The sequence below is a fragment of the Hyla sarda genome, chromosome 5 (genome assembly GCF_029499605.1).
Source record: "Hyla sarda isolate aHylSar1 chromosome 5, aHylSar1.hap1, whole genome shotgun sequence".
In the NCBI taxonomy this organism is placed as follows: domain Eukaryota; kingdom Metazoa; phylum Chordata; class Amphibia; order Anura; family Hylidae; genus Hyla; species Hyla sarda.
In genome coordinates this window covers 213,626,518-213,642,062 of record NC_079193.1, presented here as the reverse complement: position 1 = coordinate 213,642,062, position 15,545 = coordinate 213,626,518, and the positions used below count along the sequence as shown (strand labels likewise).

Here is a 15,545-nt window from a genome sequence, read left to right as displayed (position 1 = left end):
AAAATCCGGATGATCGGTGCAAACTGTTTTGCATGGATAAATTCAAAGTCGAGGTGATTAAGATCCAAATGTTCCTTTATTTGCTTTGTCAGATGCATTTCACCAGTAAACACACTTATGTAAACACACTTGGCCCCCAATTTCTATTCCAACTGAGGTCTCACTCCAAAAGCTCAATTTCGCTCCTTCTCTTCTGAGTATTGTAGTTCACCGGCAGAGCACTTTACATCCACATATGGGGTATTTCCTTACTCAGAAGAAATTGCGTTAGAAATTTTGTGAGGTTTTTTCTCCTATTACCCCTTGTGAAAGTAAAAAATTTGGGGTCACACCAGCATTTTAGTGAAAAAAAATCTAATCTTTCGTTTTCATGTCCAACTTTAACGGAAATTTGTCAAACACCTGTGGGGTGTGAAGGTTCACTGTACCCCTTGTTACATGCCTTGAAGGGTGTAGTTTCCAAAATAGTATGCCATTTGTTTTTTTTGCTGTTCTGGCACCATAGGGGCTTCCTAAATGCGACATGCCCCCAAAAACCATTTCAGCAAAATTTGACTTCCAAAAGCCAAATGTGACTCCTCTTCTGAGCATTGTAGTTCGCCTGGAGTGCACTTGACGTCCAAACATGGGGTAGTTCCATACTCAGAAGAGATGGGGTTACAAATTTTGAGGGGCATTTTATCCTATTACGCCTTGTAAAAATGTAAAATTTGGGGGGAAAAAATGCATTTTAGTGAAAAAATAAAAATGTATTTACACATCCAAATTTAACGAAAAGTCATCAAACACCTGTGGGGTGTAAAGGCTCACTGGACCCCTTGTTAAGTTCCTTGAGGGGTGAGGTTTCCAAAATAGTGTGCCATGTGGTTTTTTCTTTGCTGTTCTGGCACCATAGGGGCTTCCTAAATGTGACATGCCCCGAAAACCGTTTCAGAAAAACTCACTCTCCAAAATCCCATCATCGCTCCTTCCCTTCTTAGCCCTCTAGTGCACCCACAGAGCACTTAAAATCCACATATTAGGTAAGTGTAAAAAAAAAGATTTTGAATTTTCTCCTTCCCTTTGCTGCTATTCCTGTGAAACACCTAAAGGGTTAACAAACTTTCTGAATGTCATTTTGACTACTTTGAAGGGTGCAGATTTTATAATGGGGTCATTTATGGGTTATTTCTAATATGAAGGCCATTCAAATCCACTTCAAAACTGAACTGGCCCTTGAAAAATTTCAATTTTGAAAATTGTGTGAAAAATTGCAAACTTGCTGCTGAACTTCCAAAAGTAAAAACATGTCAACTTTATGATGCAAACATAAAGTAGACATATTGTATATGTGAATCAATATATAATTTATTTGGGATGTCCATTTTCCTTATAAGCAGAGTTTCAAAGTAAACTATTTTGGAATTTTTCACCAAGAAATGATGCAAGTATCGACAAAAATTTACCACTAACATAAAGAAGAATATGTCACGAAAAAAAATCTCAGAATCAGAATGAAAAGTAAAAGCATCCCAGAGTTATTAATGTTTAAAGTGACAATGGTCAGATGTGCAAAAAATGCTTGGGTCCTTAAGGTGTTAAAAAACTGATTTTACTCTTCATACTGGCTGTACTAAGGATATGTGTTGATTTCATTTAAAATATGTACTAAATAAGTGTTATAACATTATTAAATCAACTTTCACACAAAAAAATATAACTTTTCATTAAAACATCTGGTCTTTATGACATAATGCTACGAACACTACTGGATGAAATGTTGTTACTTACTATAAAAAAACATGTTTATTTTAAAGTGACACATCAATAAACCAGGAAAGCCTGCCAGGACAGTATGAATTATGTTAAGAAAATTTTGTTTTATTTTAAGCCAATTTCACAGATGTATATTTTAGAAAACTTTACAGACTGTACAGTGTATATATTTTATCTTTAGAACAAAAGCATAGGTCCAATGAATGCAAATACTGTACCAACCCAAGCTACCAGGCAGATTTATGCTGTGAGCAATTTTCCGACAAGAATGGGAGATGGTCAGTTGGAAGTAAAAATGTAAAAACTGTACAAAAATAATGTGGATTACTTTTCTTCATACATTCAACTACATTGCAAGCACAGATATTTTAGTATCCAGAGTTATATACCTTTAGTCACAAGTCAATCATTGCTCTAGGTATTGATGTCACATTAGATATATTTACAAGACACTCCTAAACTATACAGAAGTAAAATATATATTTGGGACTTATAGTGTATCGATTAAAAAAAGGCAATAGAATAGAATAGCATACTCCTAATAAAAAAAAGGTAGTTTAGGGAGAGTATTTTGCAATTTAATAGTGTACCAAAATTAACTTATTAAATAAAATATATTCTAGTGAAACCTAACATTTATACATGTATGAACATAAAATTATTTTTGGTGTAATACATTACCTGCAAACAGCTAGGAAGTTTCACTCAGGAACTAAAAATCTATGTAAAATTGCCTCAGAAGAGTAAATGAACCTCACTCTTAAACATAAAATAAATCAGTGACCTGTTAATACTGCATCACACACAGGAAATAATCTTGACAGTGGTTTCATCATGCTAACGTAAAAGGAACTTAACTTGTTCCTGACAGTATATCAGATTTTTTTCCTCTTCCATTTAATTAGCATATGTCCTGAGTACCCACACACACACATTTTTTGCATCCGTACATAGTTATAGTCCTGTAGGAATTAAGTCCTTTAAAAAAAAAAAAAAAAATATCCATGTCTGAGGTATTTTACCTTCTTTTGAACTAAAGCGTTTCCACAGTCCAACCTCAGTGGGCAATGAATGTCAGGGCTCACTGCTACCCGTTTTTCATTTTAAATATATATTTATAGAATTTTATATATATATATATATATCTTATGAACAAAAAAAATATGCATTTTTCCATACTTCCTTGTCACAACATAGTCTTTTATTACAACGTCTGCAGACACCAAGATGTGATTTGCTAGATGTCCTGTAAATTCACTCCATATCTTACTTCTGCCTGGGAAGATTTGATGGCAGGCTTCAGATATTTGTTCAAAACTTAAAATTAAAAAAAAAATAAATAAGCTTGGGTATTGCACCTGGTGCAGATATCCCTTTAAGTGTTTCAAGGCTATTTCATAAAACAAGCAATGGATTTTTAGAATTCATCAATTTTCCTTTGCAAGTATTTCAACATGGAGTCCATTCCTTGTGCAGATCCCCAGATTTTCTTAAGCAATTCACACTCCCTTTCATTTGTTTGCTCCAAATCTACTTTCATGACGTTTCGGACTAAAGCTTTGGACTCTTCAAGTACCTGATAAAAAACAAACAAAATAAGATGTATTGCAACAAATCAATGACCAAGTAAGTAATAGAAAATATTCATAACAAATCCACATACAATGGGATTGCAGGTCACTAGTTCCTTAATGCGGACCATAACTTCCTGTGTGAAAGTCCCAGGCCAGAAAACCTGAGATACAAGGCCCTTCGCACATGCTTCTTGTGCAGTCAGTTTTCTTCCACTGAGTAACATCTCATTTGCCTAAAACAAGAGAACATTTCATGTTTGAATACAAGAAGTAATGGTCACTCAATTCAATACAATTTATTACAACAACAAAAAAACAGCTACCGTAGAAAGTTTAGTCTCATACTCAGAAAGTGTGAAGCTGTAATAATGAATTAGGGTGGTTATACAATCAGTAAAGTGTTTGAGTCATTGATTTAATTGCTTGTTAGACTAGTTTTTTTTCTTTACATGTGACAAATATTTGGTACAATGATAAAGCTGAAATTGTTGTCATATGGTAAAGAGGCATCGAGAAGCAAAATGATGCCCACTAATTTTTTAGAGAGCAGCACCCTTTAAATTGCACAACCATTGGGCAATGGCATTTACATAATGATCTGTGGATCTTATGATTACAATTATTGTAACTAACTACTGAAATTAGAAAAAACAAAAAAATATATTTTAAGCCACGCTTATATACAAGCGCAGCATTTTGCACAAAATTCCCAAAGGCATCTTTTCAAATCATTCAGTTGATCGAAAAGGAGCTAACATATGCTTCAGAAAAGATAATTAACATTTACAAAAATGCTTCAGAAGTAAGGAAGCTATGAAGGTTAGACACATTTCTGACTGCAAAAGACCTACTACACATATGCAGTTAACTAAAAAACAATTGGGACTTTTGTAATCATGGGAAGTCTCTAACTATAACCACTTAATTATTATTTTATTTTTGCACTTTTCTTTTTTCTTTCTCGCCTTCTAATAGCCAAAACATTCATGCAGTTTATAAACATTTTTTGGGTATTTAAGTGACCAATAATACTCAATACTGGACTTTTATTTACGTTTATGCCACTTACCTAATGTCATATGTTAATAATCCAGACATATCTGCACACGGCGATACAACATATGTTTATGTTGATTTTTGTTTACATTATTGTATTTTTTTTTTAATGGGAAACGGGGGGGGGGGGGGGGGGGGGGCGCTTTATGGATTGGGAGTGGTGGTAGAGTAAGGGGTGATTCAACCTTTACTAGTGATGGGGCTTATTCACATTAACTTTTTTTTCACATCTTATTCACTATTTTTTTTGTCTGCATAGCGGACAATTACTTGCAATATTTCAATTGCATACAATTAACAGTGCTGTGCTATAGCACAGCAGTGATCACTGTTATCGGTGCTCCATTAGTCCAGACTGTCTGCACTATTGGAGCACGGATCGAACGAGTCGGAGGAAGGTAGGAACCCTCCGCCTGTTCTCTGAGCTGATTAAAAAAAACACAATTTTGCCTCCGTGGTCCCGATCAGCTACCCTGATATAAACAGCTACAAAATAAAAACACATTTAGATACCACAATCTACTTTGATTCTAAAGGGTCAATGACAGACATCTCCCTGATTGGTGATGTCCAGCAATAGAACCAACCAGCTATGAAGTGCTTTCAGCTCATGAGAGCGCTTCATAGACCGGGAGTGGGCGCAGGGTGTACATTTACACCGTGTCCTTAAAGGGGTACTCTGGTGGAAAACTTTTTTTTTTATATATAAATCAACTGGTGCCAGAAAGTTAAACAGATTTGTAAATTAATTCTATTGAAAAATTCTTAATACTTCCAGTACTTATTAGGGTCTGCATACTACAGAGAAAAATTTTTTCTTTTGGGATTCCTTTTCTGTCATGACCAGTCATAATAATTTTCTCTGTAGTATACAGCTGCTAGTAAGTACTGGAAGGATTAAGAATTTTTAATAGAAGTAATTTACAAATCTGTTTCACTTTCTCGCACCAGTTGAGTTAAAAAAAATAAAATAAAAAATGTTTTCCACCGGAGTACCTTTTTAAGTTGATAATATATTTTTGCAAACTTTATGCAAACTAATGTAGGATTACTGTTCTCACCTTAAAGGTGCAGGTGTATATGTACGCCCTGCACAAGCTTCAGGAGCTAAGGAGCGTGCGTCATAGCTGGATGGTCTCGCCTAAAGCTGGACAAATGCTGAACGTCAGTGATCAGTTGATAGCGACATAAAAAGTAAAATATCTGATCCCTGGAGCTGATCAGGATACCCACAGAGAATTTGCTGGGCCCTAATCAGATGAGAGGACGGGCAGAGGGTCCCTACCTGCTTCCGTTCCACCTGATCGGCATGCCAGTGCTGCAGAAAGCCATGGCAGCCTGTGGCAATGGAGCGTCAATAACAATGATCAAGTCTGTGCTATGGCACAGAGTTGTTCAGCGTAAGCAATCAAAACATTGCATCTAATAGTCCCCTGACTATGCAGACTGAAAAATAGTGAAGAAAAGGTAAAAAAAAAAAAAAAGTTAAGTGTGAATAAGCACTTTTCCAAATAAAAGTATGCATCACTCTTCTTTTTTTCATATTTTTAAAAAAAATAAAATAATGTAAACACAAATTAACAAAAACATGTGGTATCAGTACATGCGTAAATGTCTGAACTATTAAAATATAATGTTAATTAAACTACAGGTCAATGGTGTATACGTTAAAAAATACCAAGGTCCAAAAGCTAATATTTTTAAAACATTTACTAAAAGCAATAAAAAAATCCCATCAAAGCAAAAATTTTGACAATAAAAACTACAGATCACGGCGCAAAAAATTAGCTCTTATACAGAAAAATAAAAGTTATAGGGTGAGAAGAGGACAATTTTAAGCATACTGATTTTCGTTTTAAAAAGTAGTAATACAGAATAAAACCTGCATACCGTATTTATCGGCGTATAAAACACACTTTTAAAACTTAAATTTAAGGCAAAAAGTCTGCCTGCGTGTTATACGCCGATAAGTCTTCTGGTCAATGATTTAAAGCGTCCGCAGCAGCGCCTGCTTGTTAAGTATTAACAGCACGGCTGCGGCCACTTTAAATCAGTGACCAGCGGCGTCTCCTCCCCGCTCTGTCACTTGTTTTCTCCCGCACTATCCACAGGTACTGGTGTGGTGGATAGTGCGGGAGACGCTGATTAAAATGAGCCCTACCTTGCCCGGATCTGCGCTACCTTTTAATCAGCGTCTCCCGCACTATCCACCAGTACCTGTGGATCTTGCGGGAGACAAGTGAGTTTTACTTTTCATTTTCCCTCCCTACCCCCTCCCTCCCTCATGATTCCCTGCTTTTTATAGTTTTGTTTATTTTCCTTACCTGTCTGCGCTTCGGCAGGTCAGGTCAGGCGGAGGGTCTTGCGGGGTCAGTGAAGCAGATGAGTTACGTCCTCTGCCGGCTTCTCTGTGCAGCATCACTCACGGCACTTTTCATTTCCTGTAGTCGCCGCCGAAAAGTGACATCCCTGATGCCGCACAGAGAAGCTGGGAGAGGACGTAACTCATCTGCTTCACTGACCCCGCAAGACAGCCGAAGCATAGACAAGTAAGGAAAGGGGAAGAGTGGTCTTCAACCTGCGGACTTCCTGATGTTGCAAAACTACAACTCCCAGCATGCCCAGACAGCAGTTGGCTGACCGGGCATGCTGGGAGTTGTAGTTTTGCAACATCTGGAGGTCCGCAGGTTGAAGACCACTGGATGCCATAGGAGGAACATGATGGGGGGGATGATGAGACAGGGGGAAATGATGAGGGGGGGGAGGGAATGATAGGGGGGGACAGTGGGAAATGATGAGGGGGGGGATGATGAGACAGGGTTGGGGGATGATGAGGGGGGAATGATGGGGGACATGGTGGGAGAGGCACTAAATGCTTAATGTCTGTATGGCTAGTGGTGGTCTATGACAGGGGGAGATGAGACATGGGGGGTGGTGATGAGAGGGGTAAATATGGCACAGGGACTGATAAAAGGGAAGGAATCATGTGGTACTGGAGGGGACAGGACCAAGCTGAGGTGCAGAAGAAACCGAAGTTGGGGGGATGATGTGGCATTTAGTCCAAGTCATTTATTTAACATTTTATTTTTTTTTATTTAAATTTCCCTGTTAAAATGGGGGTGCGTGTTATACGCCAGTGCGTGTTATACGCCGATAAATACGGTAAATTGAGTATTGTTGTGGTCGAATGGACCTACAGAATAACTATAATGTTTCATTTTTACCTTAAAGTGTACTGTAAAGAAACTGAAGCCCCAAAAGTTACAAAATGGAATTTTTTTTTCAATTTCCCCCCACAAATAATTTTTTTGGGTTACACCATAGCTTTGGTGGTAAAATGAGTGATGTCATTAAAAGTACAATTGGTGGCGCAAAAAATAAAAAGCCCTCATATGGGTCTGTAGGTGGAAAATTCAAAGTGTTATGGCTATTAGAATGTGAGGAGGAAAAAAAAAAAAAAAAAAGTGAAAAAATTAAAAATACCTGTGTTTTTAAAGGGGTTATCAACCATATGTTGATTTTAGTACTTACCTGCCAGACTGTAAAGGACATGCTTAGGAAGGATCCATGCTTGTCCTGGGGCTAAATTGCTATGTTGCAAAATTACCATAATGCTGTGGCTATCTTTTGGTGAACCGGCTATTTCCTGTTTGAGTTCCCTCCCCATAACTAGAAGTCCCACGATTCCTTGTTTGTAAGTGTGAGGTCACTTTTCTCCCTCCCCACATATTAACCTGTTGGGGACCACGGACTTATGGATACGCCCTTGCTTCCTGGTACGGGCGTACCTGTACGCCCAAGGGGAATTCCGATCCCCGCCGCTAGCCTGACAGAAATCATTCAGCAGGCATCCCATGCAAATGCCTGGGGGGGGGTCCTAAAGGATAGAAGTGAGGTGGCACCTCCTCCTATCCCCTGCGATTGGCCGATCAGCACTGAATGGATGTCGGGGCAGAGCGGGGGAAGATGGCGGGGACGGGCCGCCATTACCTCGATCGCGGCGTGGGGACCAGGGACGAGGACCGGCCTCTGACAGGAGGCGTCAGGCAAGTGGAGGCAGTGGCGTCCCAGATGCAGCAGTAAAGATTGCCGTAAAGTGATCTTCACTTCTAGAAGGTTCAAAACTACCACTCCCAGCATGCCTTTGGCTGTCTGGGCAAGCTGGGAGTTGTAGTTTTGCAACATCTGGAGGGCCACAGTTTGGAGACCACCGTCCTTCCAGATGTTGCAAAACTACAACTCTCAGCATGCCCAGACTGCCCAGGCATGCTGGGAGTTGTAGTTCTGTAACATCTGGCCATTCAGATGTTGCAGAACTACAACTCCCAACATGCCTGGGCAGTCTCAGCATGCTGGGAGTGGTAGTTTTGCAACATCTGGAAGGGCACTGTTTGGAGACCACTATACAGTGGTGTCCAAACTGTAGTGCTCCAGATGTCAATTCAAAGCATGTTGAGACTGTCCAGGCATGCTGAGAGTTATAGTTCTGTAACATCTGGCCCTTCAGATGTTGCCGAACTACAACACCCAGCATGCCGGGGCAGTCTGGGCATGCTTGGAGTTGAAGTCTTGCAACATCTGGAGAGCTACAGTTTGGAGACCACTACACAGTGGTCTCCAAACTGTTCTCCTCCAGTAGTTTCATAACTACAACTCCCAACATTCCCTTTGGCTGTCTGGGCATGTTGGGAGTTGTAGTATTGCAACAACTGGAGGCAAACTGGTTGGGAAACATTGTCTGTTTCCTAACTCAGTGTTTCCTAACCCGTGTGCCTCCTGCTGTTGCAAAACTAACTCCCAGCATGCACTGACAGACCATGCATGCTGGGAGTTGTAGTTTTTACACAGCTGGAGGCACATGGGTTGGGAAACACCGAGTTAGGAAACAGACAGTGGTGCAGAAACATTGCAATAGTCTGGTACTCAATTCAGTGTTTCTCAATCTCAACCAGTGTGCCTCTAGCTGTTGCATAACTACAACTCAGCATGCACTGACAGACCGTGCATGCTGGGAGTTGTAGTTTTACCCCCCCCCCCCCATGTGAATGCACTGGGTACATTCACATGGGCGGGGGATTACAGCAAGTTTCCCGCTTCAAGTTTGAAATGCAGCAAATTTTTCTCTGCAGCAAGAAACTCACTGTAAATCCCCGCCCATGTGAATGTACCCTAAAAACACTACACTAACCCCAAATAAAGAGTAAAACACTACATATACACTACACCCTAACACTGTCGCCGTCGCCCCCCAATAAAAATGCAAAAAAAAACTCTTGTACGTCAGTTTTTCCAAAAAGGAGCCTCCAACTGTTGCAATATAACAACTCCCAGTATTGCCGGACAGCCATTGACTGTCCAGGCTTGTTGGGGTTTTTGCAACAGCTGGAGGCACCCTGTTTGGGGAAAACTGATGCACAGTATTTTTTGGTGGAGGAGGCAAGTGTAACGCTTGCATATGGGTACACCCCTATGAAAATCCCTAATTTAGGCCTCAAATGTGCATGGCGCTCTCTCATTTCAGAGCTCTGTCGTATTTCAAGGCAACAGTTCAGAGCCCCATATGGGGTACTTCCGTACTTGGGAGAAATTGCACTACAATTTTGGGGGGCTTTTTCTCCCTTTTACCCCTTATGAAAAGGTAAAGTTGGGGTCTACACCAGCATATTATGTGAAAAAAATTAAATTTTTTTGGATGGTGGTGCCCCATACTTTCATTTTCATAAGAGGTAAAAGGAAATTTGTAACACAATTTCTCCCAAGTACGAAAATACCCCATAAGTAGATGTAAAATGCTCTGCGGGCACACAACAAGGTTCAGGAGTGAGAGCGCACTATGTACATTTGAGGCCAAGACTGGTCATTTGCACAAGGGTGGCTGCTGGTTACAGTGGTTCTGACATAAATGCAAAAAAAATTAATACCCACATGTGTCCCGATTTTGGAAACTACACCCCTCACAGAACGTAACAAGGGGTACAGTGAGCATTTACACCCCACAGGTGACTGACAGATTTTTGAAACAGTGGTCCGTGAAAATGAAGAATGTAATTTTTAATTTGCACAACCCACTGTTACAAAGATCTGTCAAACGCCAGTGGGGTGTAAATGCTCACTGCACCCCTTTTTACGTTCCGTGAGGGGTGTAGATTTCAAAATGGGGTCACATGTGGGTATACATTTTTTTGCGTAAAATTTTTTGTGTTTATGTCAGAACCACTGTAAGGGGTGTAGTTTCCCAAATAGTGTGCAATGTTTTTCGCTGTTCTGGCACCATGTGGGCTTCCTAAATGTGACATGACCCCCAAAAAGCATTTCAGAAAAATTCGCTTTACAAAAGACCACTGTCGCTCCTTCCCTTCTGAGCCCTCTAGTGCACCCGCAGATCACTTTACATCCACTAATGAGGTATTTCCTTACTCAAGAGAAATGGGGTTACATAATTTGGGGGGCTTTTCTCCTTTTACCCCTTGTCAAAATAAAAAAATATGGGTCTACAAGAACATGTTAGTGTAAAGATTTAGAATTTTCTCCTCCACTTTGCTCCTAATAATAATAATTCCTGTGAAACACCTAAAGGGTTACCAAACTTTCTGAATGTCATTTTGAATATGTTGAGGGGTCCAGTTTTTATAATGGGGTCCATTTATTGGGTATTTCTAACATAAAGAACCTCAAATTCACTTCAAAACTGAACTGGTCCCTGAAAAATTCTGATTTTGAAATTTACTTGAAAAATTGCTGCTATACTTTGAAGCCCTCTGATGTCTTCAAAAAGTAAAAACATTTCAACTTTATGATGCAAATATAAAGTAGACATATTGTATATGAGAATGAACATATAATTTATTTGGGATTTCAATTTTCCTTACAAGCAGAGAGCTTCAAAATTATAAAAATGCAAAATTTTCTAATTTTTCAGGAAATTTTCGCATTTTTCACCAAGAAATGAAGAAAGTATTGACGAAAATTTACCACTAACATAAAGTAGAATATGTCACGAAAAAAACTCTTGGAATCAAATTCATAAGTACAAGCATCCCAGAGTTATTATTGCTTAAAGTGACAGTGGTCAGAATCGCAAAAAATGGTCTGGTCCTTAGGGTCAAAATGGGCTCGGTTCCCAAGTGGTTTCAAACACACCTATGCTCCCTTCTAGGGATCGACCGATATCGATTTTTTTAGGGCCAATACCGATAATCTGTGGACTTTAAGGCCAATAACCGATAATTTATACCGATATTCTGGTATAAGTTATCGGCTATTTCAGCACACCCCCCTGACACCCCCGCCCGCTTCTCTCCCCCTGCAGGTCCTTAGTCCAACCACCGCACCGCACCCCCCCTGCATTATCGGATTATTGGCAAGGTAATTGCCGATACTGATAACGTCCAAAATCGTGATTATCGGTTGATAATATCGGCCAAACCGATAATCAGTCGATCCCTGCTCCCTTCAATGCTATAGGTTAGCGTTTTTTAACCAGGGTGAAAAAATACAATTACTTGCAGAATGATCTTCCTCCCACCCAGTGGGACAGGCTCCCTGTCATCACCTGACTAGTGACGTAATGCCGCACTGAAACCTGGGAAAACCTGAGACGACAGTCATTTTGTATGCTGTTAAAAATACTTTTGGGGCAAAAAACACAGAAGAATTGCGAGACCACCATCACACACAGGAACAGACATTATATTATGAACTACACTAACTTTACAGCCCCTGTAGCACATAAAAAAAAATTAAAAAAACTCCTGGAATACCCCGTCCACACTTAGTAATTCAAGACAAATTTACTCGAGTAATTCCTCTTGAATTCTCTGCTTAGAAATAATTAACACCTGCTTTGCCATTGACTTCTATGTATTTTACTCTGCACTGTTCACACTGCGTAAATTCCGCTCAAGGAATTCCACCATGGAATACTCTTCCGCTAGAAGAAAGAACATGTTCATTCTACTTGCAGAATACGTGAGCAGAAATCCATGGGGAAAAAAAATTCCGCTCTAGATCGTTTCAGCACAGAATTTGTGGGAAATTTGCACGGGAAATTTTTTTTTTTATAAAAAGGGAAATTCCAATTGGTGGTTGTAGTCCAGCAAAAAAAAAAAAAAAAAAAAAAAAAAAAAAAAGTTTTTTCCTAAATTACGCTCAGATTTTCAGCGTTAATTCCGAACGATTTTTGTGCAAATTTTGCACAAAAAAAATCCCCCATAAATTCCACTACAGAATTTTACGTGGGGATTACTCTCCTATTCCTCAGTGTGAATGCACCCTTAAGGGATTATTTCCAGAATTCATCAAAGTGGGGGGGGGGAAACATTTGAAAATTCAGACAAGCAGTCTATAGTAACAATTGTAAAACACAAATGGAGAAACATAGCCACACATCCACCAAACATAGCAGCACAATACAATTGGTGGACGTGCGGCTATGTTTCTCTATTTGTGTCATACATTTGTAGTCTCGCTCCTCTTTCATGGCCAGCATTCCACTCCACCCATTCGGCCCAGGAATTTTTAATTAGCAGGAGACTGCATAAGGGTTTACTCCTTCCATTCTCCCAGCCCTCTGGTAGGGAGCACATGGTAAGTGTTCACACTGGTGTGGTTCTCTGTGGCGGCCATTGTTTCTGTGATGCTTTGTCTGTGGGGTGGTGTGGCCCAAAGCCAGGGGATTGGTTGGGCAGCAGTGGGGCTGCCTGGCCACTATGTCGTTCCCCCTGAGGGCATGGTGTCTCGGAGGCAGTGGTCGCCACCCGGTGCTACGCCAGTGTTAGGTTAGGGACCCACTCTGACTAGGTGGCCTTGACGTGGCGAGTGGGCTTGTACTTTTTGACCAAAATGTATACTAACAACCTGTTGTATACTAACAACCTGTTTTTTAAATTAAGTTGAGAAGCAAGGAGATCAAAATACAATTGGAGGATGTGTGTCTGTGTTTCTCTATTTGTTTAGTCTATAGTAACAACGTTCTGGCAGGTTTAAAACATTTCTTGCAGCTACCTTTCCACTTTCTATCAGAAAACATTTACTTTAGAAAGGTTTTCTCACTTTGCACATAAAGCACATTTTAAATAATATTTATTTGGGGACAGAAAAGGCAATTCCTAAACCTTATTTTCTTTGCTTTACGTAAATGAAAGTCAACATAGAAAAAGGAATGGGATCAAATTCTTGTAATATTCAATGTATCCACTGTGACATTAGCTTCTTGGATTTTTATTGTATTTAGAAATCCCTTCTTTCCTTTAGCTACAAAATGTTTTCAAAGACAACGCCTGCCACAAATTATAACAGCATCACCCCCATGTTTAGCAGCTAATGGATTCCTGTCTTGAAAAACATTTTTTTATTTTTCAATGGAATTTGCAAGTAAATATCCTTCTGCTTTGTGGGAAAGTCTTTTTTCATACTTTCAGTCATCTGTATAGGGAAAGCCTAGGGTGTTAAGTTCAGTAAGGTTCAGAAACTTTCAAAACTTTTGCATCATTTTACTTTAATTCTGTTTTACTATAATAAGTTCAGCAAATTGTTACATCAACTTGTTAATTGAGAGAAAATCTGAAAGTGTTGATAGACTGAGTTTGACAATCAGTATTTTTAAATAAAATAACTGTAGAAATAAAACTTACTGATGCAATTCCCATTATTTTAGGAAACAATAATGATGAACACCCATCTGGGCTTTGTCCAAAAGTAGTGTAAGGTGTCTGAAACCATGCTTTCTCATTGGCCCAGATAACATCACAAAGAGGCAATATGGATGCACCAAGGCCGATTGCAGGTCCATTTACAGCAACGATAATTGGTTTCTTAAACTGTATGAAAGTATTCACAAACACTCTGCAAAATAATATATGCAACAAATATAAAAAACATGTATGATTACCATTTTTTGTCATACAGTAATTTCCAAAGCTTGTGACTGCTTGCAGTGACTGGGAGGCCTTCTTTTGGGAGGCAACATTAAATTACAAAAAAGTAATATAAAGGCTTGTAGCCAAGAGTGGAGTGATTTATCAAAATCTGTGCAAAAGGAAAAGTTGACCAGTTGCCCATAGCAACCAGATAAAAAAAAAAAAAAAGCAATCTAATTGGTTGCTATGGGCAACTGGTCCACTTTCTCTGCACAGGTTTTAAATTATCTCCCCCATTGAGTGGAATACTTTGTAGAATTCATAAAAGAACATTGAAATGTCCAATTTCTGTCCAAAGTGGCTGAAAAGAGATCCCCTACTGCTGAGTTTACAATAAACTAAAAATGCTTTCAGAAACCAAGAGGAAACATACCACGATATTCTAGGACTCCTATAATTTTTCTAGAATCTATTTTGTAATCTACTGATAAGTACTGGAAGGGTTAAGATTTCTAAAGGGAAGTAATTTACAAATCTGTTTAACTTTCTGGCACCAGTTGATAAAAAAAGAAAAGAAAAAAAAAACAGTTTACCACCGGAGTACCCCTTTAACCCCTTAAGGACCAGGCCCATTTTGGCTTTAAGGGCCAGGCCAATTTTATTTTTGCAGTTTCGTTTTTTCCTCCTCGCCTTCTAAAAATCATAACTCTTATATTTCCATCCATGGACCCATATGAGGGCTTGTTTTTTGTGTCACCAATTTTACTTTGTAATGACATCACTTATTTTACCATAAAATGTATGGCGCAACCAAAAAAATATTATTTATGTGGGACAATTGAAAAGAAAAATGCAATTTAGTAAAATTTTGGAAGGTTTTGTTTTCACGCTGTACACTTTATGGTAAAAATTACATGTTTTCTTTATTCTGTGGGTCAATACGATTTCTATAATTGTACCGCTTTAAAAAAAAATCTCAAACTATTTTAACAAAATTAGTATGTTTGAAATTGCCCTATTTTGACCACCCATAACTTTCAAATTTTTCCGTATACGGGGAGGTATGAGGGCTTATTTTTTTGCACCGTGATCTGTAGTTTTTATCGGTACCACTTTTGCTTAGGTTTTACTTTTTATAAATTTTTTAGGGAATAAAATGTGACAAAAAAAAACCTGCAACTTTGGACTTTATTTTTTTAAGTTTATGCCGTTCACCGTACTGGATAATTAACAATATATTGTGATAGTTCAGACTTTTACACATCAGGCAATACCAAATATGTTTATTAATGATTTTTTTAAG

General features: G+C 38.9%; 1 protein-coding gene across 1 annotated transcript in view; it reads right to left on the bottom strand.

Moving 5' to 3' along the window:
- Positions 1-1,766: 1,766 nt before the first annotated feature.
- Positions 1,767-15,545, bottom strand: part of CDYL (chromodomain Y like) — a 76,715-nt gene continuing 62,936 nt past the window's right edge. Inside the window, exons 5-7 of the mRNA XM_056521076.1 lie at positions 14,018-14,228; positions 3,419-3,562; positions 1,767-3,331 (exon numbers count right to left, since the gene is read on the bottom strand). Of these exons, the coding sequence (XP_056377051.1) occupies positions 3,173-3,331; positions 3,419-3,562; positions 14,018-14,228 (514 nt within the window). The 3' untranslated portion in view covers positions 1,767-3,172. The remainder of the gene's footprint in view (positions 3,332-3,418; positions 3,563-14,017; positions 14,229-15,545) is intronic.